General features: G+C 52.5%; 3 protein-coding genes across 3 annotated transcripts; 2 read left to right on the top strand and 1 right to left on the bottom strand.

The window, feature by feature from the left end:
• The first annotated feature begins 1,812 nt into the window (after positions 1–1,812).
• Positions 1,813–11,148, top strand: MRPL48 (mitochondrial ribosomal protein L48). Its single transcript, XM_061458102.1, has 8 exons — positions 1,813–1,998; positions 3,704–3,756; positions 4,089–4,126; positions 5,045–5,130; positions 5,890–6,062; positions 7,674–7,776; positions 8,893–8,982; positions 10,900–11,148. Exons 1-8 carry the CDS (start codon positions 1,978–1,980, stop codon positions 10,972–10,974), a joined length of 639 nt encoding a protein of 212 aa, XP_061314086.1. The 5' UTR covers positions 1,813–1,977; the 3' UTR covers positions 10,975–11,148.
• Positions 11,149–11,679: 531 nt separating this feature from the next.
• On the bottom strand, positions 11,680–13,049 carry LOC133271705 (cytochrome c oxidase assembly factor 4 homolog, mitochondrial). The gene is made up of 2 exons (XM_061458103.1): positions 12,916–13,049; positions 11,680–12,114 (listed from the first exon to the last, which is right to left on the bottom strand). The coding sequence occupies exons 1-2, from the start codon at positions 13,007–13,009 to the stop codon at positions 11,846–11,848; spliced, it is 363 nt and encodes a 120-aa protein (XP_061314087.1). The 5' UTR covers positions 13,010–13,049; the 3' UTR covers positions 11,680–11,845.
• Positions 13,020–24,819, top strand: PAAF1 (proteasomal ATPase associated factor 1). The gene is made up of 12 exons (XM_061458101.1): positions 13,020–13,130; positions 13,213–13,253; positions 13,726–13,829; positions 14,940–15,029; positions 17,203–17,301; positions 18,170–18,320; positions 20,293–20,487; positions 21,512–21,603; positions 22,644–22,759; positions 23,349–23,431; positions 23,808–23,890; positions 24,682–24,819. The coding sequence occupies exons 1-12, from the start codon at positions 13,084–13,086 to the stop codon at positions 24,757–24,759; spliced, it is 1,179 nt and encodes a 392-aa protein (XP_061314085.1). The 5' UTR covers positions 13,020–13,083; the 3' UTR covers positions 24,760–24,819.
• The last annotated feature ends 268 nt before the right edge of the window (positions 24,820–25,087 follow it).

The following is a 25,087-nucleotide window of genomic DNA, read 5'->3' on the forward strand; positions in this document are numbered from 1 at the left end:
CACAATGAAGATAAATACGTGGGGTATCAGGTGTGTGTCAGAGCAGGACAAGGCCTGACAGAGTAGAGCTCGAATCGAATGCATGAGCCTGGTTTGCAGCAGACTCTTGCCACATCAGTGAACGCAGATGAACTGGAGATAAAGGCAGGAAGTCTATGACAGACCCCGACAGCTCCAGCCAAAAGCAGTCAGGGCAGTGATCAGTCAGCAGAGCTAAATCCTGACCTGAAATCCAGCTGCCAGGCTGCTGCTGCACAGGATGGAGAGCACTAAGATACTGATGTCTGCCTTCTATCTTCTGCAGGGAAGCAGGCAGGAGGCTCTGCTGTCAAGAAAGGGGAAATCAGGGCCAGCCAGGAGAGAAGGAACTGGGGAAGAGCACAGGAGGTGACCTGATACTGGGCACTGGTGAGGCTGCCGCTCAGATCCTGTGTTCAGTTCTGGGCCTCTCACAACCAGAAAGACATTGAGGTGCTGGAGCGGGGCCAGAGAAGGGCAGCGGAGCTGGTGCAGGGTCTGGAGCCCAAGTGTGATGGGGAAGGGCTGAGGGACCTGGGGGGTTCAGTGTGGAGAAGGCTCAGGGGGGACCTGATGGCTGCCTGCAAGTGCCTGAGAGGAGGATGGAGCCAGGAGGGGCTGGGCTCTGCTCCCAAGGAACAAGGGATGGGACAAGAGGAAACGGCCTCAAGCTGCACCAGGGCAGGTTTAGATGGAGCTGAGGAACAATTCCTGCCCCAGAGGGTGCTCAGGCATTGGAACAGGCTGCCCAGGGCAGGGCTGCAGGCACCGTCCCTGTAAGGGTTCACACCCTGTGGAGATGAGGCCTCAGTGCCATGGGGCAGTGGTGGCCTTGGCAGTGCTGGGAACGGTTGGACTGGATGATCCTGAAGGTCTTTTCCCACCTCACTGATTCCATGATTCAGGTGAAGGAGTGTGGCTGGGACAGGAGGAAGCAGTTTGCAATGGGATGTTCGAAGCTAGCTCCAGACTGTCAGCTTTGGAGTGCACGGAGCCACACATCACCCATTCCCTCTCCTCTTCCACTGGGAAATGCACACTGCCCATCAGGGATGTCCCCTACAGCCTTCCTGCTTCAAATCCCGGGAAGCACCTCCAGCCAGCGGCTGGGATCCAGGCAGTGGCTCTGAGGTGGGATTCACTCTGCCCTCAGCCTGCTGAGGAAACAGGAGTTTCTCCTTCCCTCACAAGCCAAAAGCGTGCCTGCATGGGGACCGAGCACCTCATGCTCCCACCTCCATTGTCACACACACAACCGAACCTGGGCCATGGTACCGCTGCTGACCGCAGGGTAAGGTCCAGCCCTTCTCCTTCCAGGGAAAAAAGACCCCAACCCCCCTTTTTGCGGTGCCCATACCAGAGCCAAATCAGGCCAGTTTAACACCAAATCCTCTGTCCCCGCTCCGGCCCAGCACACCCGGCCCAGCCCTGAGGCTGCCACCACACTGAAGGCGGGTCCTGCGGAGCCTGCACCCCACAGCCAACACGGACACCGTGAGCTGCTCATGAACGCAGACACCGAGCCCTGGAGCCTGCTCGGCCCAAGCCCGCCCGCCCTGACAGCCCCCAGGCACCTCCATCCCCGCCGCCCCTCACGGCGCTCCCTCACGGCGCTAACATGGCGGCCGCGATGCCACACTCAACATGGCCGCCGCGCCGGGGCGGGTCTATCCCGGCCACACTCAACATGGCCGCCGCGCCGCGCTGGGGCGGGTCCGGTCAGGCCACACTCAACATGGCCGCCGCGGAGAGCCAATCAGCGTGCGAGGAGCGGGCGGAGCGCGGCCCCGGTGGGGCTGAGGTGTCCGCCATTACCGGTCCCCACAGGCCCTCTCCCCCCGGTCCTTCCGGACACCGGCGGCTGCCGCTAGCGCGGGTGTCCCAGGGTTATCGCTCCTGCTGGGGGGAACGAGGGGAGGGAGCCGCGGGGACCTTGAGGGCCTCGTCCCAGGCGGAGGGATGAGCGCGGCGCTGCCGAAGGTACCTGTGGGCTGCGACCGGCTGTGGGGGACCTGTACCGGGGCAGGACGGGAGGGGACAGGCCTGGTCTGGGGACAGGAGGGACAGGCCGAGCCCTTGCTGAGGAGGAGGGAAAGGCCCTGCCCTGGGGCTGGAGTTGTCATAGAATCATGGAATGGTTCGTGTTGGAAGGGACCTTAAAGCTCCTCCAGCTCCAACCCCTGCCACGGGCAGGGACCCCTTCCATAGAGCAGCTTGCTCCAAGCCCCTGTGTCCAACCTGGCCTTGAACACTGCCAGGGATGGGGCAGCCACAGCTTCTCTGGGCACCCTGTGCCAGCACCTCAGCACCCTCGGTGTAAAGGAGTTTTTCCTCACATTCAGCCTGAATTTACCTCTTTTAGTTTAAAACCACCACCCCTCGTCCTATTGCACAAGCCCTGCTAAAAAGTCTTTCACCCTTTTTGTTATAAGCCCCTTTTAAGACGTGAAAGGAGTGGAACTCCAAGACCCCTTCCTCATGTGAAGGGAATTGGGGTGTTGTGTCTCCTGGGAGGACACAGGCCTGACCCTGAGTTAGTGCCCTTGTTGCTTACCCCTGTGTGCCCGGGCCGGGGGCAGAGATTCCCCCCCCCAGCACCCCTCTTTCCTCCTCAGTACCCAGGGCGCATCCCTGGTCCTGCCTCTCCCTCTGCTCACATTGGCAATAATCCCCCCAGCCTGGCTGGCTTGGTGCAGCTCTGCCTGCTAGGGTTGTGGTGACAGCAGGGCTCTGCCTTGGTGATGGATGAGCTGTTTCCTTCCATCCATGCGGAGCTGGAACAAGCCTGAGGGTTGTGTGGCTGGTGTAGCCTGGCGGTGGTGGGATGGTGTGAGTGATGAATGTGGTCTGTAAGCAAGGGGAGGAGAGCCTCCCTCTGCATGTTGCATCCCAAACTAAAGCAAAAGGGGTGCCTGAGAAGGTTAACACAGTCATAGAGTCATGGAATCAACTAGAACAGGTTGGAAAAGACAAGTGTCCAATCCCTTGTTCCTTGGGAGCAGAGCCCAGCCCCTCCTGGCTCCATCCTCCTCTCAGGCACTTGTAGGGAGCCATCAGGTCCCCCCTGAGCCTTCTCTTCTCCACACTGAACCCCCCAGGTCCCTCAGCCCTTCCCCATCACACTTGGGCTCCAGGCCCTGCACCAGCTCCGCTGCCCTTCTCTGGCCCCCTCCAGCACCTCAAGGTCTCTCTGGTTGTGAGGGGCCCAGAGCTGAACACAGGATCTGAGGTGCAGCCTCACCAGTGCCCAGTGCAGGGGCACAATCCCTGCCCTGGCCCTGCTGCTGCACTGGTGCTGATCCAGGCCAGGATGCCGTCATCTCTGTGTTACAGCTGTGTTCTTGAGAGCAGTGGTAGCTGGAGGCTTTGGAGAGACTGGGAGGGTTATTGGTACGTTCAGAGGGTCTCCAGTGCCATTTCAATGGGTGTGTTCTGGGAAGTGGTGGTGAAAACTCACTGGGTATCTGCTGTACTGTTTGCACTCTAACAGGCTGCCCAAGGAAGCTGTGGCTGCCCCATCCCTGGCAGTGTTCAAGGCCAGGTTGGACACAGGGGCTTGGAGCAAGCTGCTCTAGTGGAAGGGGTCCCTGTCTGTGGCAGGGGTTGGAACTGGATGAGCTTTAAGGTCCCTTCCAACCCAAACCAGGCTGGGATTCTGTGATTTTAACTGTAGGGCTCATTGCAGGTGCTGTGCTTCAAGAAGGGAGCATTGCTAAAGCAAGTGTTTGCACTCAGCAGGTGAGTGATCTGAAATTAAACCTATCAAGTAAAACACAGTGTAAGGCGTTAAAACAGTCACTTCCACTTGCATTGCCACAAAACACACATGACAAGAAAGATACTTTTTTGCCAAGGAGAATCTTTTAGTTATGGAGGGGGGACTTTGAGCTGATGTCTGGGACCAGAAAGGGCTGTTGGATGTGCAGAAGAGCAAGTCCTGTTGCTAATGGGATCTCTCTGTGTCTGAGGGAGGCCTAGGGGTGGAACCCTTTGTTCAAGGATTGGCCAGATGTGTTTCCACATCTGGTAGGTGAAAGTAGAGCTTTTAATCATTATCTTGTTTCCTACAGAGCAGCAACACCCAGAGAAAGCCATCTGTGTGCTGCAGGTAAGGCCTCTTATTAATCCTACACAAGGAAAAGCCTCATTTACGCAAAATAATTATGACATATTAGAGAGTTTGTGTCCCTTTTTGATTCTTTTTAAGCTAATTTTGCACTGAGCGGCTGCTCTTCCACTTCCCTACTTGTTTTCCTAACCTTCTGTTTCCCTGTTTTTGGCTAAGCAGGGTCCTAGTCATGGTGTTACACTGTATAGAGTGACACCAGGCAGATGCTTTTCACTCTATTACTACTCAGGAACTGACTTAGACCCTCATGACTGTAACATTTGTTGAGCTGGTGGAGTCTGCTGTCACAATTTAAAGTAGAATTTGTTTTTGATGCGGAGGCAAAGAGTAACTGAGTGGCTTAAATCCTTGGTATTCGGTTTCTCTTTGCTGTTCTGAGCTGCTTTTATTAAAATGAGGGTTATTGAGGGCCTCATTTTACCCTGGAGATTGAAGGATAAATAAAAGCTGATGCAGTTCTGATTTGGCTTCCTAGCACATGTATATTTGAACAGGACTGGATGGAAAATGAAGTGGGGCTCAGATCCATCGTGGTGGCAGCACTGCTGTCATGGAAGAGGAGACAGATGCAACATTTCATCAGCATCCTCCCCATCCACTGGTGCTGACAAGTCTTTTATTTGCCTGAGAATTCACCTGGGAAATGAATCACTTTTAATCTCTTCCTTATTTGTTTCTCACTGTAACCAAGTGTGAATTGTAACAGGCTTGTCTGGGGCAGAGATCACCTGGAGCTTTAGAATCATAGAATAGAATCATAGAATATTTGGCTTGGCTTTGCCTTTGTCAGGGAACTGAGGATGAATTCTTGCCCCCAGTGAGGATTTGGGGATCTCAAAGCACTTGTATATGTTAAAAGAAGAGCTGGAAACACGTTTGTTCTGCTTTGGGTTTAAGGTGATGCACTCCTGAGTTGCCACAGACACTACAGGTCCCGTCCTACACATGGCATTGGGAGGTTCAAATACCTGCTCCCTAAAGAGGTAGGTATAAAACTCCCCAGCTGTGCTTGCTTCCAGCTGAGGCATCTTGATAGAGCCTGATTGAAGTGTTGGGATTATTAATTCCGTGGCTGATGAATCATATGGAAAAGGAATAATGTAATTGTTTACTGCTTCTTGGTAAAGAGTGTTAAGTCCCACCCACTCACAACACTGCATAAATCCTTCCCAGTACATAAATACCTTGTCCAGTACATTCTTACTAAAGTTAATGAATAGTTTTGGGAGGGAGGAATCTCTTCCTGATGCTGATTTTACCCCCCCCGCCCCCCAACTTCAGATCATTGCAGAATGTTGTCAGCAGGTTTTGTGTGCATTTAAACTTTCTACATTCCCTTAGATTTGGAAAGATGACAGTTTTTATGGAAGGAGGAACCAACAACTCCTCTAAAACAGCTGCCTTGAAGGCAGGAGCTGAAATAAAAAGCAGTCTTTCTCCTCCCTTTTTGTCTTCTTCTGGAAGAAATGAATCATGGTGTGCATGTATTTTCTGTGTGACTTCTGTAGCTCTGCCATCCAAAAACTGAACTGTTCAACTTGAGAACATCTGTTCACAGAATGTCATCCCAGTTTCATAGTCAGGGAGAGTGAGCACAGATGGGCTGTGAGATACTCAACACAGCTCAGCAAACCTTTGTCAGAAGAGAGAGCTGTAGATGGTCTCCTGTGTGGGCAAGAGGTAATGGGTTTATTTCCAGCTTTGTTCCAAAAAGCTTTCTGTGTTCTCTTTATTAAATACAGGTTCCAAAGAAGAAAAAGGACAGAGTGCAGATGAAAGAGATAAATGCTGGGACAGATTATGAGTATGGAGATATCAACATCCAGATGACTTCCTATGATATGTGTCTTGTGGAGCATTTTTCTCAGTACGTGCATAAGCTCTGCAACAGGCTCTCCATTAGAGTCAATGAAAGGTACGAGGAGCTGTGCTGTCATTCCTCACCATCTCATTGTGTTAGGCCAGGTCAGGCTCCTACATGATGATACCTTGAGCTAAGGGCACAATCTCTGATAGATTCCCACATCTGAATCTTTTGCCATCTGCCTAGCATTCTCTTTATGTGTATCTGTACTATTTGGGATGCTTTATTCATAGAATCACAGAAGGGTTTGGGTTGGAAGGGACCTTAAAGCTCATCCAGTTCCAACCTGTCTGGACACCTTTCTCTACACCAGGTTACTCCAAGCCCTATTCGTATAAGGAAGGCTGAAATGGAGTTGTTCAGGCATTGATTCCAAGGGAAAAAGAGCTGATACTTCTCATTCCTTTGAGAAAGAGCAACGTCCTTGACAGGCCAATGGGAAATGGCTTTAACTTGCCAGAGGGGAGATTGAGATGAGCTCTTAGGCAGAAGCTCTTCCCTGTGAGGGTGCTGAGGCGCTGGCCCAGGGTGCCCAGGGAAGCTGTGGCTGCACCATCCCTGACAGTGTTCAAGGCCACGCTGGACAGGGCTTGAGGGTCCAGCTCTGGGGGATGAGCTTTACGGTCCCTTCCAACCCAAACCACTCTGGGATTCTATGGAAAAGACTTAAGCCTGTGGGTGCTGAGCCCGGGAATGCGGGCTCAAGTATTGCTGACTTATGCTGCTGGTTTTTATAGGCTCTGTGCATACATTGTGCTCATTGCAAGTGATTATACAAACTGGAATGAACTTAGGAAACCTCTGAAGGCTGTGGGAGAGCTACCCACTACTTTAGTAGTAGGGGATGCTCCAGTTGCATACTCAAAGCCGATGGATCCTGACAGCAGCTTTGCTGGTTTTAATGACTCTGAGGGATGTGAGACAGGTCCTCGGTACCTGCAGTGCACCCAAGGAGCTGTAGTCACTTGGAGAAACACTGCATTGCTGTAGGTAAAACCACTTAGTGGTGCTTCTCTGAAAGTGTATCTAACTTACCTTAAAGCTTTATTACCTTTTATCATATTTGGGCCCTCTGAGGTTGGACTTGGTGTGCAGAGTTCAGTATGTACAGAAAGAAGTTACTTCCCCTTAGAGAGCAAAGTTTGTAGGGTAAAAGATGAGCAGTAGGATGTAGCCTGTTGTTACTGATGCTGTGCAAGTGGAGAAGGGGAGTTGAGGTCTCTGGGGGAACGCTAACTGCAGAACGGGATCTGATCCAGTGCCTCGTCGTACTTCTGTTGAATTCAAGGGTGGAAGTAAGGTCTTTGGAGTGGTGCCTGGCAGCTTTTGCCTCTGTTCCTGATGAACAGATTACAGAATAAATCAGAACTGTGGCTTTAGAGCTTTCTTTTAACTCTAAAAGTTGCAAGTCCTCTTCCCAGGCTGGTGTTTGTAGCTGAAACAGCCTTCTGCTGGCAGCAGAGCTGCAAGCTTCTCCCTATCTCTTCCCAGTAAAGCACCCAGCTTCTGCCAATGCTTGAGTTGTTTGATACATAGTTTGCATAATTAATTCCTCATGAAAAGTTAATCTCCTTCCACATTCTCTGCTGCTGGAGGTTGATTCCTTCCTGTAAAGTAGGAATCTCCCTCCCTGGCCAAAGCACTGACCTGTGGTTCCTGCAGCTATGCGATGCCCACCAAAACCGAGGAAGTGCTGTTCTTGGAAGAGAGAGGTTCCAAACCACAGCTGGATGCTGTCCTTACAACCCATCAGAGGGTTATCCAGGTAGGAGTTCGCTCATCATATTGTGGCTCTTGTGCAGTGCTTCCTATCGCAGGCTGCCCCTCAAAACCCCTTAACTCCTGGAGTTAAGTCCCTGGAATAAATGAAAGGTGTAATCTGTGTGTAAATTGAAGCATGGAGCAGTCTAACTGGATTTCTTGGTAAAGGTTTCTCACAAAGCAGAAGAGGGGTTCCTGGATTATGTATTTCAGACCGAAGATTTATCAGCTGTTTTATGCACAATACTTAAGGCAAGGGGTAAAAAAGTCACATTTGGCCTTCAAGGATGCTGGAGAGGGGCTCTTCATCGGGGACTGTAGTGATAGGACAAGGGGTGATGGGTTCAAACTGAAACAGGGGAAGTTCAGGTTGGATCTTAAGGCAGAAGCTCTTCCCTGGGAGGGTGCTGAGGCACAGGGTGCCCAGAGAAGCTGTGGCTGCCCCATCCCTGGCAGTGTTCAAGGCCAGGTTGGACACAGGGGCTTGGAGCAAGCTGCTCTACTGGAAGGTGTCCCTGCCCACGGCAGGGTGTTGGAACTGGATGGACTTTAAGGTCCCTTCCAACCCAAACCAACCTGTGATTCTATAAAGGATGACTGGGCAAACTCAGTGTAATCTAATAATACTGTTAGTATCAGGGCCAGTTTCAAACATGTACAACCGGTTGAGGTAAATAGTTCTTTCTCCTCAGTGATTTTTCCCTGCTAAACCTCTGCTGAATTACATGTTAAACCCAAGTGTGGACTTTATTACCTGGAGATAGCTGATGTGTGATTAACACTGGGGCTTGCAGGTTTGCAGTGGCAGCCTTTGTATTAGACTCTCATCTAAATGAAGATCTTCATGCATGGTTGAATCCCTTTCCATGCAGGAGAACAGTCAGGAAGCACAGGAGAGCAGTCAGGAAGCACAGTGTTCATAGAAAAGAGCCAAAATGAAAGCTTTGGGCTGTGCTGTATGCAAAAGGTGTGAGCACAAAGCAGAGAGTGCTTCTCTGAAGTGCCTGACTGCCACAGGCTCATACTGAAAGGGACACTCTTTCTTTCTATGCCATTAGTATAATGAGTCCATTTGGGATGTGGAGTTCTGCTCCTGCAGCACTTTTATTTCCTCTTTCAGATCAGCCATTTGAGCTCAACGTTTGCTCCAATCCTCCTGGAAATCATTCAGAGTAACCAGCCTGAAGGGGTCCATCTGTTAGTGAAAGAGGTATGTTTGATTTTACCAGTGATGGGCACTCAGGAAGCAGGTAGGATGTGACATGAATTTGCTTGGAGAAGACAGACCTGGTCCTGAAGCTGCTGTCTGCTCTGGACTTACGGATACCCAGGATCACCCAGAACCAGCCCTCACTTGGTCTATGGAAAACCATTACCTCTAATTCTTGATGAGTGTTCCATACTCCATTTAGCATCCTCTGGATGCATCCCTACTCACAGAGCTGTGTGGTGCAGTGACATGCTGGAGGGAAGGGATGGGATCCAGAGGGATCTGGACAGGCTGGAGGGTTGGAACCTTGTGACTCATGGAGTTCAACAAGGCCAAGGGCAAGGTCCTGCCCCTGGGTCAGGGCAATCCCAGCACAAACAGGCTGAAAGAGCTGGGCTCGTTCAGCCTGGAGAAGAGAAGGCTCCTTAAGGCGAGACCTTAGAGCAGCTCCAGTGCCCAAAGGCGCTCCAGGAAAGCTGGAGAGGGGCTTGGGACAAGGGCCTGTAGGGCCAGGCCAAGGGGAATGGCTTTAACCTGCCAGAGGGGAGATTGAGATGAGCTCTTAGGCAGAAGCTCTTCCCTGAGAGGGTGCCTAGTCGCTGGCCAAAAGACCTCAGGACTTCAGGCCAGAGCTCAGGACGAGGGCAGAACTCCACCCACTGGTGGACCAGGCATAAGGAGATACTTAAACTCATTTTACATTCAGACAAAACATTCCCAGGAAGCCCTTTTTCTTCAGGGACTAAAAGACTCTAGTGGCTGGCAAGGGAACGCAGCACAACTAAATTTAAACATGAAAGCACAGTTGGCTTCTTAAGTGGCCTTTGAAGAGTATTTACTTATCTGCAGCTCTGCAAAACCAGAAGGAAGATGGGAGAAGGTCTCTTGAGCTCAGTAATCTCTGCTTTGGTCACGGTCCCATTTCTGGGTTTAATTTTGCGTGATGGCTTTGGCCCTGGAGGGACAACTGTGACATTGAGCCACTTGCAAAGTCATAGAAACATAGAATAGTTAGGGTTGGAAAGGGCCTTAAGATCATCCAGTTCCAACCCCCCTGCCATGGGCAGGGACACCTCACGCTAAACCACGGCACCCAAGGCTTCATCCAACCTGGCTTTGAACACTGCCAGGGATGGAGCATTCACAACCTCCCTGGGCAACCCATTCCAGTGCCTCACCACCCTCACAGTAAAGAACTTCTTCCTTAGATCCAGTCTAAACTTCCCCTATTTAAGTTTTAACCCGTTACCCCTTGTCCTATCACTCCAGTCCCTAATGAAGAGTGCCTCCCCAGCATCCCTCTAGGACCCCCGTCAGATACTGGCAGGCTGCTATGAGGTCTTCCCTTCCCTTCCCTTCCCTTCCCACTTTCTCAGCCTAACCCAGTCATTGCAGTCCACTGCAGGAAGCCCAGTGGCTTCATGCCACTGATGGTGCAAGAGGTGAAAGCTTTGGGATGCTCCTGCAAAGACTGGAGAAAGTCCCAATCTCCTTAAGAACATAGATGCTACAGTGATGGGCAGTGGCAGAGATGGAGACATCCAGTTGACTTCTTGAGCCCAATGCCATCACTCACACTGACAAAAGCAGTTAGCCAGGAGAGGAAGAGCTTACAAAGATGAATTTCAGAGCAGCCCATGCCAGTACCAAGTGTTCAAAACCATTGTGGCCTCTGCTTTCCCCCAGAACCTGCTCCTGAGGGAAGCTGGATATAAGAGAGGAGTCTTAGAGCGCTGCAACCAGCTTCCACGTGGAGCTGCCTACAAGATCCTACTCAGTGGGGACTTTCTGCTTGGGCTTCTTAGGTTCAGCAGACAATCAATTTCTAAGTGATTCTTTTTGGGAGAGGGTTCATCTTCCATTTCAGGCAGTTCTCAAGGTGGTTCTGATTTGCTTGGTTTGTTCTATCCTCTACAGCACACAGAAGCTGACTTCAAGAGCCGACTGAAGGCTCGACCAGAACTTGAAGAGCTGAAGGCACAGATGAACTGAGATGAAGATGAACTCTCCATCCACTTTGGAGCCACCCCCAGAAAAGTGACCTTCTCCACATGGTTGTTAGGCCTGCAGAAGGTGATTTCATGAGCATTGTACCAATAATGTGGTGAGTGGGAAGAAAATTCCCTGTTAAGGAGCTTGTCTTAATAAATACATGTGTTTAACTGACCCTTTAGAATGAGGCCACGGAGCTGCTGCGAGGGCTGGAGCAGCTCTGCTCTGGAGCAAGGCTGAGAGAGCTGGGCTGGGGCAGCCTGGAGAAGAGAAGGCTCCTGAAGGGGAGACCTGAGAGCAGCTCCAGTGCCTAAAGGGGCTCCAGGAAAGCTGGAGAGGGGCTTGGGACAAGGGCCTGTAGGGCCAGGCCAAGGGGAATGGCTTGAACCTGCCCGAGGGGAGACTGAGCTGAGCTCTTAGGCAGAAGCTCTTCCCTGGGAGGGTGCTGAGGCGCTGGCCCAGGGTGCCCAGAGAAGCTGTGGCTGCCCCATCCCTGGCAGTGTTCAAGGCCAGGTTGGACACAGGGGCTTGGAGCAAGCTGCTCTAGTGGAAGATGTCCCTGCCTGTGGTAGGGGATTGGAGCTGCATTACCTTTGAGGTCCCTTCAACCCAGACTACTCTGTGATTCCAAGGTTTTGGGGTGGAAATCCCCATCTCACCCCACAACCATCCCCTTGAGCTTCCAGTTACCCCATTGACAAAGTTCTTCAGCCAGGGAGATGGATACCACTGGATTTAATCTCTCAACAGCACAGTGTGGATTTAACAGCCACCCAGTGGACCAAAAAAAATCACAAAAAAAAGGGGTGACATGGCACAGCCACCCCATTCCTGGCGATTCCCAGTCTGGAATCAGGCTTCCAGGGGGATTTCACTCTCCAGCAGGAGCTGGGTGGCCTTGGCTCTTGCTGGGTGCCCTCTGTACCTCCCTGTCCTGCTTCCTGTGGGCCATGCAGTCTCTGAACGCCCTGACCTGGGGCTGGCAGTGCCGCCAGTCCTGCTGCTCCGCCATGCAGTGCTGCAGCGCCCGGTGCTGGGCCATGCAGCCCGTCCTGGAGACCATGGCGTCCACTGGGTCCTCCTCATCCTCCTCTTCCTCCGGTGACACACGGCTCCTGCCATGTCCCGGCCTCGCCATTGCTGCAGGGAGGGAGGTGCCAGGAGTTGGGTGCTGCCTTCCTGTCAACAGGAGGAACACCCCACGGTGCCCAGCACCCTCTATCCCACACCCCTATGGTGCTCAGCACCCTCTGTGCTCACATGGTGCCCCAAAAGGGTCCATATCCCTCCCTGGGAAGAGCTCAGCACCCCTTCATGCAGCACATACACCTCCATGGGTACCCCTCATGCCTCCTCCCATAGGTGCCCAGCACCCCCATGCACCTTACCTCCCCCTGGGGGTGCCCAGCACCTTCCCCAACCTATAGCTGTTTGCCCCACACCCCTCCATGGGTGCTCAGAGCACCCACATCATCCCCATGCACCCCCTCAGAGGAGCTCAGTACCTCCCCCATGCATCCTACCTCCTCCCATGGGTGCCCATCACCGTCCATGCACCCACCCAGCACCCATGGGTGCCTAGCACTCTCCATGCATCCTACCCCCACACAGCACCCTCCCCAACCGATAGCTGTCCACTCCCCATCCCAGAGCACCCACATTACCCCCGTGCACTCTACTATGGGTGCTCAAAGCATGTCCCCCACGTACCCTACCCCCATCCATGGATGTCCAGGACCCTCCCCAATCCATAACCCCACCTCCATGGGTGCTCAGCGCCTCCCCCATGCACCTTACCCACACCCACGGGTGCCCAGCACCCTCTCCAACCCATGGCTGTCCACCCCCATACCCCACCATAGGTGCTCAGAGCCTGTCCCCCATGCACCCTACCCCCACCCATGGGTGCCCAGCACCCCACGGTCCCGGCTCCCCCCGTACCCTCCCAGCACCGCGGCGCGGCTCCTTTAAGGCTGGTGTCGGGGAAGGCACTGCCGGGGCGCGGCGTGACGTAGCGCCGGACGTGCCCGCTCATTGGACAGCGCCTTCCTCTTCCGCGCCGGCGGGGTGTGTCGGGAAGGAAGGAGGCGGAAGCGGGCGCTCGGCAAGATGGCGGCGACGCTGCGCATTCAGAGCGACTGGAGCCGGGCGCTGAGGTGAGCGCGGGCCCCGGGGCCCTTCCCGTGTGCCGGTACCTTTTACCCGCCCCGCACTCACTGCTGCTCTTTCTGTGCGCAGGAGGGACGAGGGCGAGGCCTGGCTGAGCTGCCGGAGCCCTGGTGAGCGGCCGGAGGAGGCCTCGGGGGGCGGTGGGATGATGGGGTGCCGTGGGGCTGGAGGGAACCCTGTGGGGTAGGAGGGAGGGAGGGCAGCTGGGGGTGTCCTGTGAGTGGGGTGAGGCAGTTAGGAGGTGCTCTATGGGTTGGGAGGGGGGTGAGGGCTGCTGTGGGGTGCACTGTGAGTTAAGAGGGGGTTGCAGGAGGTTGGGGGGTGCCCGTTGCTTTATATGGGAGTGAGGGTGGTTGGCAAGGGGATCTAAATGTTATGGGGGGGAGTGATGGTGGTTGGGGCGTGCCCTTTGGGTTAAGACAAGGGTGAAGGTGATTAGGGGGTACCTTGTAGGTTATGGGAGGGTGAGGGTCTGAGTGTGGCTGTGGCCTGTGCTATGAGAGGGGTCAGGGCAGTTGTGGGGTGCCCTGTGTGTTAGGAGGGGGTGAGGGGAAGGAAAGCTGAGGGCTGCTCTCCCCGCAGGGAAGCCAACCCTGTACGGCAGTGTGACCCGCCGGGGGCTCAGCACCGAGGGTGTTCCCGACATCGCTGCCTCTGAGGGCTTCGTGGTTGGGGAAGTCACCAAGGTGCCAGGGCTGGGCTGTGGTGGGATTGGGGGGGGGGGGGGGGGGGTGTTAGTAACTGCCTTGTGTGCACAAAGGGGCAGTGGAATCATAGAATCCCAGACTGGTTTGGGTTGAAGGAACCTTAAAGCTCCTCCAGCTCCAACCCCTGCCCCGGGCAGGGACACCTTCCACGGGAAGCAGCTTGCTCCAAGCCCCTGTGTCCAACCTGGCCTTGAACACTGCCAGGGATGGGGCAGCCACAGCTTCTCTGGGCACCCTGGGCCAGCGCCTCAGCACCCCCACAGGGAAGAGCTTCTGCCTAAGAGCTCATCTCAGTCTCCTCTCGGGCAGGTTAAAGCCATTCCCCTTGGCCTGGCCCTACAGGCCCTTGTCCCAAGCCCCTCTCCAGCTTTCCTGCAGCCCCTTTAGGCACTGGAGCTGCTCTCAGGTCTCCCCTTCAGGAGCCTTCTCTTCTCCAGGCTGCCCCAGCCCAGCTCTCTCAGCCTGGCTCCAGAGCAGCAGCTCCATGGCCTCCTCTGGTCTCACTCCAACAGCTCCACATCCCTCTTGTGCTGCTGCCCCAGAGCTGGATCAGGGTTGCATGGGGGGGTCCCCTCTTCACGCAGCAGAGGGGCAGGATCCCCTCCCTGAGCACTGCTCACGCTCTGGGGGTGCAGCCCAGCACACGGGGGGGGTTGTGTCTGGGCTGAAGCACACACTGAAGCTGGGTCATGGGGAGCTTCTCCTCACCCCTGAGAGGGGCTGCTCTAATCACTTCTCCACCCAACCTATAGCTGTGCTTTTACAGCACTTGAAATAGCAGCCTGAAGCTGTTGTCCAGTCCCCCGCATGGTGCTATCCAGCTATCCCAGGCCTCCTGCCTGTGCTGTGCCCTGGAGCTGGTCTGGAACATCCCATACTTGGGTTGGGGTGCTCTGACCATTCCAAGCCATCCAGGGCTTGCATCTTGAGGAGCATAAAGAGATGAGCCCAGTGCTGCATCTCCCATTGGTCTTCAGGCTGTGAGAGACCACAGCCTGGTTCAGACTGTAGTTCTACCTTGTCACTGTCTGTGTTTCAGTAGGACTAACAGCACTTCTAATTCTTCTCCTCCTCTTTTTCCTCCTCTAGAAGAGCATTCTCATTTCTTGTCCTCATGAAAATGTGTCCACCAAGTTCCTGGCCCCGTACACAACTTTTGGTAGAATCCATCAGAAAAGTGTGAGTAACTTTGCCAAGTGAGTGGGAAATAGCTGGGAGTGACTTTGACCTTTCACAGTGTGTCTCTGAATGGTGCATGTTCCTTTTGAGGGGTGGTCTGCAGCCTGACTTTGTGTGTGAAGCAGGAAATAGAACACAGCAGATCATGGAAACTTGATCGTGGTTGAGTTTAATCCCTAAAAATAATCTCTTGTATCCTTTGGACTGATTTTTTTCCTAAGTCATCTATTTTCTGCTCACTTCAGGCCCTTGACAAACCCCCCTATAAAGGGATATGTGAATGAGTGTGTCAAAACCCAACATAATACAAGGTTCCAGGTGCTGAGCTTTTCATCTGACTGGTTCTGCTCCATTCCTGTTTGCAGCAGCTCTTGTTTCCCATTAATAAAGTTTTCCATCTTTGCTGTATGAATTTGTGTTTGTGGGGCTGGGAATTGCATGTTGGCATAAACTCAGCTTGCCCTGGTGGGAATTTAGAGACAAGAAAGGCTCAGCTTGTATTTAAAACTCAATAAATTGCATAAATTTCTCACTTATTTAAAAGCAGCCTTGCTCCTTTGGCTGAATGATCTTTCTTATCATGCCCCCATCAACCTGGGGGTGCCATAAGCACAGCCACGTGCTGAGCAGTGACACACAAAGGCTGACTGACCTGAGACTTCATTTCTTCACTGAAGAGAAGCTCATAACTTGGCTTTGTAGGTTGTGCTTCTGCTGAATGCTTAATCCTATGTAGAAATGATCCAAGAAATGGGGGAGTGTGTATCCTGCAGGCACAGCAGCTGCCCTGCAGGGAGTCCCTGAAGCCACTGGAGATGTTACAGAACACTTATCTCCTGATCTATGGAGTAAATGGTTGTGATAAACCCAGCCTAAAATGCTGGGAAGCTGCACAGTCACTCTGAATTAGCTCAAAAGCAGTATAAATCAGGTGCCTTTGACATAAAGGCAACTCTACAGCTGTTTTTAAGAGGAAGCAAAGCTCTGCTGAGAGATGGAGCTTGGCACTAAAAGGTGAATTACTTCCCTGAGCTTTGTGCTGCTCGAGAGTCCCCAGCTGCCCTTTTGTGTGAGAAATGGAATCAGCATTCAGAGCACAGCAAAATGGAAATGCAGGTGGAAGTGTTCAGTCTGCTGTCAAAGGGGGGTGATGGGTTCCAGGTGCACTGCAGAGATCTCCTCTGGAAAGCAGCTGAAGCAAGAGCTGTTAATATAGAGATGAGTTTAAAGCTGGTGTGGACTGTGCTCCAGTTCTCCTTTATACCTGCTGCCTCTTCTGAGCACTCCTGTTTTGCCTGATTCCATATTCCAAGTCCTTCCTGAAACTCTGGGCATGTGGCAGACATCAGAGGGGGTTTTAATTTCTGCTTCAGTGACTTTCTCAGGCTTTTTGGCTTTTTCAACCAGAGAGTAAATGACCACAGATTGGTTTGTTACATGAGCTGCCACTTGTGTTACCAATGTACTTAATGGCTGTTGTAATGGATTAAGCACTACCTTGTGCTCTTAATTGAATCACAGAATCCCAGACTGGTTTGGGTTGAAGGGACCTTAAATCCCATCCAGCTCCAACCCCTGCCACGGGCAGGGACCCCTTCCACTAGAGCAGCTTGCTCCAAGCCCCTGTGTCCAACCTGGCCTTGAACACTGCCAGGGATGGGGCAGCCACAGCTTCTCTGGGCACCCTGTGCCAGCGCCTCAGCACCCTCCCAGGGAAGAGCTTCTGCCTAAGAGCTCAGCTCAGTCTCCCCTCGGGCAGGTTCAAGCCATTCCCCTTGGCCTGGCCCTACAGGCCCTTGTCCCAAGCCCCTCTCCAGCTTTCCTGCAGCCCCTTTAGGCACTGGAGCTGCTCTCAGGTCTCCCCTTCAGGAGCCTTCTCTTCTCCAGGCTCACCCAGCCTGGCTCCAGAGCAGAGCTGCTCCAGCCCTCGCAGCAGCTCCGTGGCCTCCTCTGGACTTGCACCAAGGGCTCCATGTCCTGGCTAAAACTGTTTAGCTGGGGGTGTGGAATCTCTTTAGGGTGTTCTGAATGAGTTCAGCTGTACGTTTTGGGGAGATGATGGCACTGAATTACTTAGCAAGGCTCCTCTAGTACAGAGTTAGATGCTGGAGCAGAAATATCTTTGTACTGGGTGATACAAAGCTAATGTTTGGTGTTTTTTACCCTCCTGCAGGTCACCTGTCTTGATATCTCCAGTGGTGGAGGGCTTGGCGTGTCTACCAGCACGGATGGGACCATGAAAATATGGCAGGCTGCGAATGGAGAAATAAGAGTAAGCGCATCTAGCTTTGTTCTGAGTTGCCTGTGACATTATTAAAGTCATTTGGCCTTGACTTTGGTCTGACTGTCCACATGTTGAGGTCTAGGGCAGGCAAGAATCATGGATTGGTTTGGGTTGGAAGGGACCTTAAAGCTCATCCAGCTCCAACCCCCTGCCATGGGCAGGGACCCCTTCCACTAGAGCAGCTTGCTCCAAGCCCCTGTGTCCGACCTGGCCTTGGACACTGAGATCTCATTTAAATCTACAGTCTGGCCTTTGAATGAAAAGCTAATTCAAATTTGACATCTCTGAGGTTTTAATCAAATCTCTGGAAAGCATGGCTTCTCCCAAGGGAAATGATGCTCAGCCATCCGGAGAGGAGTCTCAGCATGAAAATAAGAATGGGTCCTTAGGGATGACAGCTCGAATGTGGAAGATAACTGGCAGCTCCTAATCTGTGTGCTACAAGCACTGAATGTCTTCTGCAGTAGAGAAGAGGTGAGGAGAAGGCTCCTGGCTCTGGTGGATTAACCACATCATGGCTTGTTGCCTTCCCAGTTAATGTTTCGTGTGGAGCTTGACCTATCAGCTGCTTGCTTGGTAGAGGATAAAGACATTTAACTTCTGGCTGGAAACAAATGTAGTATCCTTTACTGCACAATCAGCTACTCAAATGGTAGAGGGAGACCCCAAGTGTGCCTGCTGCCTCTTGGACTGCCTCAAGTGCAGACAAGTCCATTCCAGGCATGCACACTCAGAGGATTTGAGCTTAATTCTTTGCCCACATGGGAGCACCAAGTTTTCCAGTGTTATAGCTCAAAAACTGCTTGGCATAAGGATGATAACAATGGAACTAGCACCTAGTTCTTTGTTTTTCCAGAGACTATTGGAAGGCCATGTGTATGATGTGAATTGTTGCAGGTTTTTCCCATCTGGCCTCGTGGTTCTGAGTGGGGGAATGGATGCCCAGCTAAAGATCTGGTCAGCAGAAGATGCCAGCTGCGTGGTAACATTTAAAGGTCACAAAGGAGGTACTTAGCCTTTCCAGTGCTTCATCTGCCATGTGTATAATTGCTTTGGACCTGAGGGCTGATGTTCAGTCACCAGCCTGCTGCACTTTGTGCTCTGCATTTGTATTAGATGCCCACAGTAGCTTTTGCAAGCTCCCAGAACATAAATAAGATTAGTAGCTGTATTAGACAGATGAAACCATTTATCTCACCATTTTCTTGCATTTTCTTCATGAATTAAGATTAAAAGAGGGAGGATGCAGTCCATTAGCCTGCGGTGAGTGCCAGAGGTGAAAGCAGAGGGCCTTCTGCTCCTGCAGAGCTCCAACCTGCATTCAGTAGCCTTGTTGCCTGTGCTGGAAATGCCTTTGCTTGCACCAGAACACCTTGTTCAGCTTCAGCTGCTCCAGAGCCTCTTTCTTTTGGTTTTGTTGTTTGTTTTTTCATTCTCCTTGCCCAGAAAAGCAAATAGGAACTTATTATGGGCTTGCAGAACTCAGGCAGTTACCTGCCTTGAGGATGCGTGCTGTTTAAAGTGAGTAACTCAGATCAAGAGGTGCTGCAAGGACACTTAAGTGATTATTAGTTAAGAAGGGCTGGAATAAGCTTGTTCACCCCTGTACTGAGGGCACACATTCAGCTCTGCCCCTCCTGATGGTCTTGCTGCTGAAAATGAGAGTAAATTCTTCACCCTCCTTGTGTCCTTGTGTTGAGGATGCACTGACCACCTTGCATGGTGAGTTTAGTGCTGTTCCTTGCAGGAGGGTCTGCACTAGAAACCGCTCCACTTGACACTTAGTCCTAGGGAAGAACTGCAAGGGATGGAAAATGAGCTACCCAGAAAGGCTCCTGGAGCTGTGATCAGACAAATTTCCTTACAGAGCCTCTGTTAATCCTTAGAAAGCAGATTTGGGTTTCCAGGACCCTTTGTTCAGAAGCAATGTGGATTCTGACATACTGCTTAAGCATGCTCCTCTTTCACTCTTTGTTTACACCAGGCCCAGAGCACAGTGGCCAGTGATGCTGTCTTGTCATGGCAGGTGGTTGCTTCCAAGTGAGTTGTGGATGTGGCATCAAATGCCCCAAACCCTGCCCCAAATTACCTTCTCCCTGAGCAACTAACTGCTCCGTACAGTTCTCTCTGTCTCCCAAGTGTTGGTGTTATCGGAAGGGTCCACGTGGCTGCCCAAGATTAACTCAAAACCTCATCTTCTACTGAACCTGCTGCTGTTCTGATGTGATTTCTTTGTGTGGATTCAAAATACTTAGCTCTAAATGTCCATCAAACCAAAGGCAGCAGACAGCTAACACAGCTTTGGTCACAACACCACCGCCTGGCTCCTGACAGCTCCGATGTTGCCTTTACTCCCTGCTTATAACTCCAGCCCAAGCTGCTGCAGGCTGTGCGCTTGGCTTGTCCTGTCATTTGAGCTTGTCATGTTTAATGACTGCTTCTGTAGGGAAAGTGTCAATTAAACCTTCAAGCCATCTGACTGTTCCCTTCCAAAATGCGTGGAGTTGTTTTTCAGAGCTAGACTTGACAGCCCACACTGAAATAAAGTAGTGACGGGGCATCAGCGCCTGCAAAAACTGCTCTTGTCATGTTTCTGTAGCCAGATAAGGGGATGCTGCTTGCTCCTCACACCTTTTGGGATTACCCAGAGCTGGACTTGGCACATTTTCAGTGCTGGGCCAGGCTGTTTTCTCCTCAAAGGTTAATTCTAGAGGTAGAAACTGTGGAATCGGCTCACTCTGAAGCTGATCATTGTATTGGCAATACCTTGCCTTTGTGCCAGATGATGGCTCCAGCTCCATATGGTTCTCTGGGAGCTGCTGCCTTCCACATACACCTCTTTCCTAGACACTGTGGGTCCCTACCCTGTATTGCACCCCACCCGATTTGGCTCTAATGACTGGTGGCACTCTGGGACCCGAGATGCTTTGTCTGTGTGCATTCCATGCTCTCTGAACACGTGCCTTTGCTTTGCTGCAGGTATTTTGGACACAGCCATTGTGGATCGGGGAAGGAACGTCCTGTCCTGCTCCAGGGACGGCACTGCCCGGCTCTGGGACTGCGGGAAGTCCGCCTGCCTGGGGGTCATTGCTGACTGTGGCTCTCCTGTCAATGGCATTGCTGTGGGCACTGCTGAGAGCTCCCTCAACCTGGGCACGCCTGAAACTGCTCCGAGTGAGAGTCCTTTCCTTAACATTCATCTTTGAGAGCAGCCCTGAGGAGAAGGACTTGGGCTGTTGGGTGAGGAGAAGCTCTCCACGGCCCGGCTTCACTGTGCGCTTGAGCCCAGAACTCCCCCCAGGTGCTGGGCTGCACCCCCAGAGCGTGAGCAGCAGCTCAGGGAGGGGATCCTGCCCCTCTGCTGTGTGAAGGGGAGAACCCCCCTGCAGCCCTGATCCAGCTCTGGGGCAGCAGCACAAGAGGGACGTGGAGCTGTTGGAGTGAGGCCAGAGGAGGCCACAGGGGCTGGAGGGCTGGAGCAGCTCTGCTCTGGAGCTAGGCTGAGAGAGCTGGGCTGGGTGAGCCTGGAGAAGAGAAGGCTCCTGAAGGGGAGACCTGAGAGCAGCTCCAGTGCCTAAAGGCGTTCCAGGAAACCCAGAGAGGGGCTTGGGACAAGGGCCTGTAGGGCCAGGCCAAGGGGAATGGCTTTAACCTACCCGAGGGGAGACTGAGCTGAGCTCTTAGGCAGAAGCTCTTCCCTGGGAGGGTGCTGAGGCGCTGGCACAGGGTGCCCAGAGAAGCTGTGGCTGCCCCATCCCTGGCAGTGCTCAAGGCCAGGTTGGACACAGGGGCTTGGAGCAAGCTGCTCCAGTGGAAGGGGTCCCTGCCCATGGCAGGGGTTGGAGCTGGATGGGCTTTAAGGTCCCTTCCAACCCAAACTAGTCTGGATTCCAATTCCCCTGTCCCAGCCTACTTGGGTTTGTCACCACTCATCCTAAGCGTATGGCATGCTGCTGTGTGCCCTTATACCACTGAGGGACCAGAATGGGGTCACCAGTAAGAACACTCCAGTCCTGAAAAGGAATTGAGCCTTATCAGGCAGTTGGAATGCTTACAACTGTGGTCTCCTTGCTGGTGTCTTAGGCTCTGGAGGAATGTTGCTTTACATTCAGCAGGGATGCTCCAACCCAGCAGGTTTTAGTACCATGACCATTTGTTTCATGGGCACTGCTGGAATTCACCATTGTCCTTTCCTCAGGTGAACGTGAAATTGGGACAGAAGGGAAGCTCCTGCTGCTGGCTCGAGAGGACAAGAAGCTTCAAGGAGTGGGTCTGCAGAGCAGGCAGGCGGTGAGGAGTGGGGCTGTCACAAGTACCTGCCTGGGAGGGTGCTCTGTGGTGCTGCTCCAAAACCACCTCTGGGGCCTGTCCCTTTTGTTTCTGTTGTGCTCTTGTTGGTAACTGCTGTTCATGAGGCTGTTCAGAGCTCTGGGATGGGGAATGAAACCACATTAAACCTAGATGGTTTATCTAGCTCATTACCTAGGTAAAGAAGGTGGTTAGTGTAATCCCTGTGCCATTCCCCACGTGGCACAGAAGGGGACAGATCCAGGCTGGAGGCAGGGAAGAGCTGATCACCCCTTTGGTTTTGCCCTGCCCTGTTCTCCCTGTACCTGGTGCAGTAAAGGGATGTTTTCTCTCCTTCCTACTGCCAGATTTTTCTGTGGGGGGTTTAAGTAAGAATTACTCCTCATTTAACCCCGTTTTGGGGAGGACACTACTTAAACAGAGGCCAGTAGATGTCATTGTGAAGCAGGAACTTGAGGCTGGCTCATGCAGCCAAGATGTAAAGTTGCTGTTTATTCTGCAGGTGAGACCTCAGGTGGTCACCAGAACTTCTCCCTCCTCGTAGCAAAGAGCAACGGAGCTGGTAGATGTCAGGTACTGAGGATCTTCCCAGGACCATCCTGGGCAGGGCTTGGAATTAGATGTCCTTAAGGTCCTTTCCAACCCAAGCCATTCTGTAGGTCTGTGTAGCAGATCAAACTGATCATGGTGGCTGTGGAGAGTAAAAGCTGGGTGGAACAGATGAGCTCCCCATGGTCAGTGAGATGGCAGTGTCTGAGGATCAGTTCCCTGTCACTGTGTGCCACATCTCTGCTCCAAAGGAGGCCCAGGAGCAGTCACTGATTGCAGTGTCTCTGCTGATACATCAAAACTGATCCTGGAGCACTGTTCTCATCTTGAGGGGTTATTAACCTACCTCTGGGTTTGCCACTTCGTGCCATGGAAGCAACTCTATGGGCTTCTGAATAAGTGATGGCTTCCTCCTGGGTGTCCTGTGTCCTTCTCTGTGTGTCTGACACTTGCATTTGTTCCTGTGTTCTCAGGTGTTCCTCTTTGTGGGATCTGATGCATTCAACTGCTGCACATTCCTCTCAAGCACCTATATCCTGGCAGGGACTCAGGATGGGAACATTTATCAGCTGGATGTGAGGAACACAAAGTGAGTGAGTGAGGGCCTGGGGCTGCAAGTATTTAACTACATCTCTTTCCCATTTGTTTGGGAAAGAGCCAGACTGTGGGTCATCCACCTTGTAAAGGGTGGATGTGGCCCAAGGCACGGCACCATGAGCTTCTGAGTCACTTCACAGCCATTTCTTTCTCTTGGGGAGGACACATCTGCTCAGGTTGGTGAGCTCATGGGATGTTCTCTGGCAAATGCCTCCTAAGAGCTCTGGAGCCAGGCTGAGAGAGCTGGGCTGGGGCAGCCTGGAGAAGAGAAGGCTCCTGAAGGGGAGACCTGAGAGCAGCTCCAGTGCCTGAAGGGGCTGCAGGAAAGCTGGAGAGGGGCTTGGGACAAGGGCCTGTAGGGATAAGAATGAGCTTGGAGCAAGCTGCTCTAGTGGAAGGCGTCCCTGCCCGTGGCAGGGGTTGGGACTGGATGAGCTTTAAGGTCCCTTCAACCCAAACCACTCTGGGATTCTGTGTATCTTCTGACCATGAGCTTGCTCGCTTCTTTGTGTTCACACACTGGAATGGGCTCTTGCCTATAAACTATAGTACTCATCCCTTGTTTCTGCTCTGTTCTCCAGTGCTCCCATCCAGGTCATCCATCGCTCAGGAGCACCAGTGCTCTCACTGCTCCCGTACCGAGATGGATTTATTGCCAGCCAAGGTAACTCCAGTGCTGTGTGGTATAATGGAATGGAGGAGCTTTGTACTCTGAGTATTGCCCTCTGGCATACAAGTGGTTGTGGGAGAGGGCTGGACAATGCCCATGGCAAAAAGGTGATGTTGTAGGAGCTATGTTATGTGGTTGCTTTTTGCCTTGTGATTTCCATCCTCCATCTCCCTTGTGTTCTTCCAAAACAGGGCTTCCAAGGTGCACCTCAACCCTCGGAGCCTTTTCCTATCCCCACAACGTTTCCCTCTTGCTATGGGCTTCATACCCTGTGATCAGGTGTTTTGATGGACCTGTTTGTAACCAAGAGCATGGCTTATTGCACTGATTGCCCAGTGTTCCTCATGCTTGGTGTGTTCTGCTTGTGTAGGTGATGGAACCTGCTTTATCATTCAGCAAGACCTCGATTACGTCCTGGATCTCACAGAAGCTGACTGCGACCCTGTGTACAAGGTGAGGACTACAGTGTGTTACCCCAGCTGTAAGGAAAGGTGATGCCAGGTAGCATGAGCTGCCTTTATCTTGGAATTTGGCAGCCCTCACAACACGTTCCTTCATAAAACTCACTTTTAAGCTTAGTGGTTTCTTCCTGCCCGAATAATCTCTTACGTTCTGCATAAACAGCTCTGCTGGTGTTATCTCCATCACGCAGGAGCCAACCTGAAGCAGTGGAGGAGCCTGGTTGTTGGAGTACTCTTGTAGAATGGTGTTTCTATAAAGAATGTGAATTAATTATACTGAGAAGATCATGAGGGTGAAAGCAGCAGCGTGGTGCTGCCTGTCCTTTCTTGTCCCCTGGTGACTTGAGACCAGAAACTAGGTCTTATCCTTGCGTTCCCCACTGCGCCTGTACTGCTCAGGGATCCCTGAGCTCAACCCAGTGGTGCTGGTGGGAATTATCTCTTGGTTTAACCCATTCCTGCTCCACAGTGCAGTTCTCCCACTCCTAGCTGGCGCCCCCCCCCCCAAGATTAACCCTCTGCCTCGCATAGATTTGACCTGCGCAACTCATTGGCATGAGGAAAGCATTGAAAAAGTCATTTTCCCTTTTGGATCTAAGAGGAGAACATTGTGTGAGCACTCACTTCATCCCTGACCTCCTGGGGAAACCTTGAACTGGCCTTTAAATGCTGCTTGAGAAGTCACTCACCTCTTCCCTCTATAGGAAAACTGACCCCCGAGAGTTTCAGCTGTTACTTGGGAAGCACTGTGCTTCAGTACTGCTTTTCACCCATCTTTTCCAGGTAGCTTCCTGGGAGAAGCAGATTTACACGTGCTGCAGAGACGGGATAGTGAGGAGATACCAGCTTTCCGATCTGTAAGCGCCTGGATCGACCACGTAGCAGAGGGAAGAGCCAAAAGGGCTCCTCCGAGCTGGTTTTCCTGTGATGGGATGTGGGTGTTTTGGAGGCCGCTGGGATCACCAGCCTGCGGAGAGAGGGCTTTGGGACACGAGTATTTCCTATGACAGCGCAGCTGTAGTTGAGAGCAGCTCCCCGGCGCTGGGGAGGGGTCTGTGTGCCACCAGTTCCTTTTTCACTGCTGGAAATCACCGTTTCTAGGGGAAGAAGGTACCAAGGAATGGGGTTGGGAGGGTGAGGGGGTGCTGCCTCGCCGCGTGCACTGAAATAAAGCAGCTGCTTTCACATC

Source organism: Pezoporus flaviventris, unplaced genomic scaffold (genome assembly GCF_033815535.1).
Source record: "Pezoporus flaviventris isolate CSIRO_AGI_PZ_B2104156 unplaced genomic scaffold, CSIRO_AGI_Pfla_v1 ptg000025l, whole genome shotgun sequence".
NCBI lineage: Eukaryota > Metazoa > Chordata > Aves > Psittaciformes > Psittacidae > Pezoporus > Pezoporus flaviventris.

Coding starts and splice junctions, on each gene's coding strand:
- MRPL48 (XM_061458102.1), top strand. CDS start 1,978: ATGAGCGCGGCGCTGCCGAAG. Junction 1,999..3,703: donor TGAGCGCGGCGCTGCCGAAG/GTACCTGTGGGC, acceptor GGCTCATTGCAG/GTGCTGTGCTTCAAGAAGGG. Junction 8,983..10,899: donor TCCATCTGTTAGTGAAAGAG/GTATGTTTGATT, acceptor TATCCTCTACAG/CACACAGAAGCTGACTTCAA.
- LOC133271705 (XM_061458103.1), bottom strand. CDS start 13,009: ATGAGCGGGCACGTCCGGCGCTACGTCACGCCGCGCCCCGGCAGTGCC. Junction 12,115..12,915: donor CGCGCCGCGGTGCTGGGAGG/GTACGGGGGGAG, acceptor CCCTCCCTGCAG/CAATGGCGAGGCCGGGACAT.
- PAAF1 (XM_061458101.1), top strand. CDS start 13,084: ATGGCGGCGACGCTGCGCATTCAGAGCGACTGGAGCCGGGCGCTGAG. Junction 13,830..14,939: donor TGGTTGGGGAAGTCACCAAG/GTGCCAGGGCTG, acceptor TTCCTCCTCTAG/AAGAGCATTCTCATTTCTTG. Junction 17,302..18,169: donor CTGCGAATGGAGAAATAAGA/GTAAGCGCATCT, acceptor TTGTTTTTCCAG/AGACTATTGGAAGGCCATGT.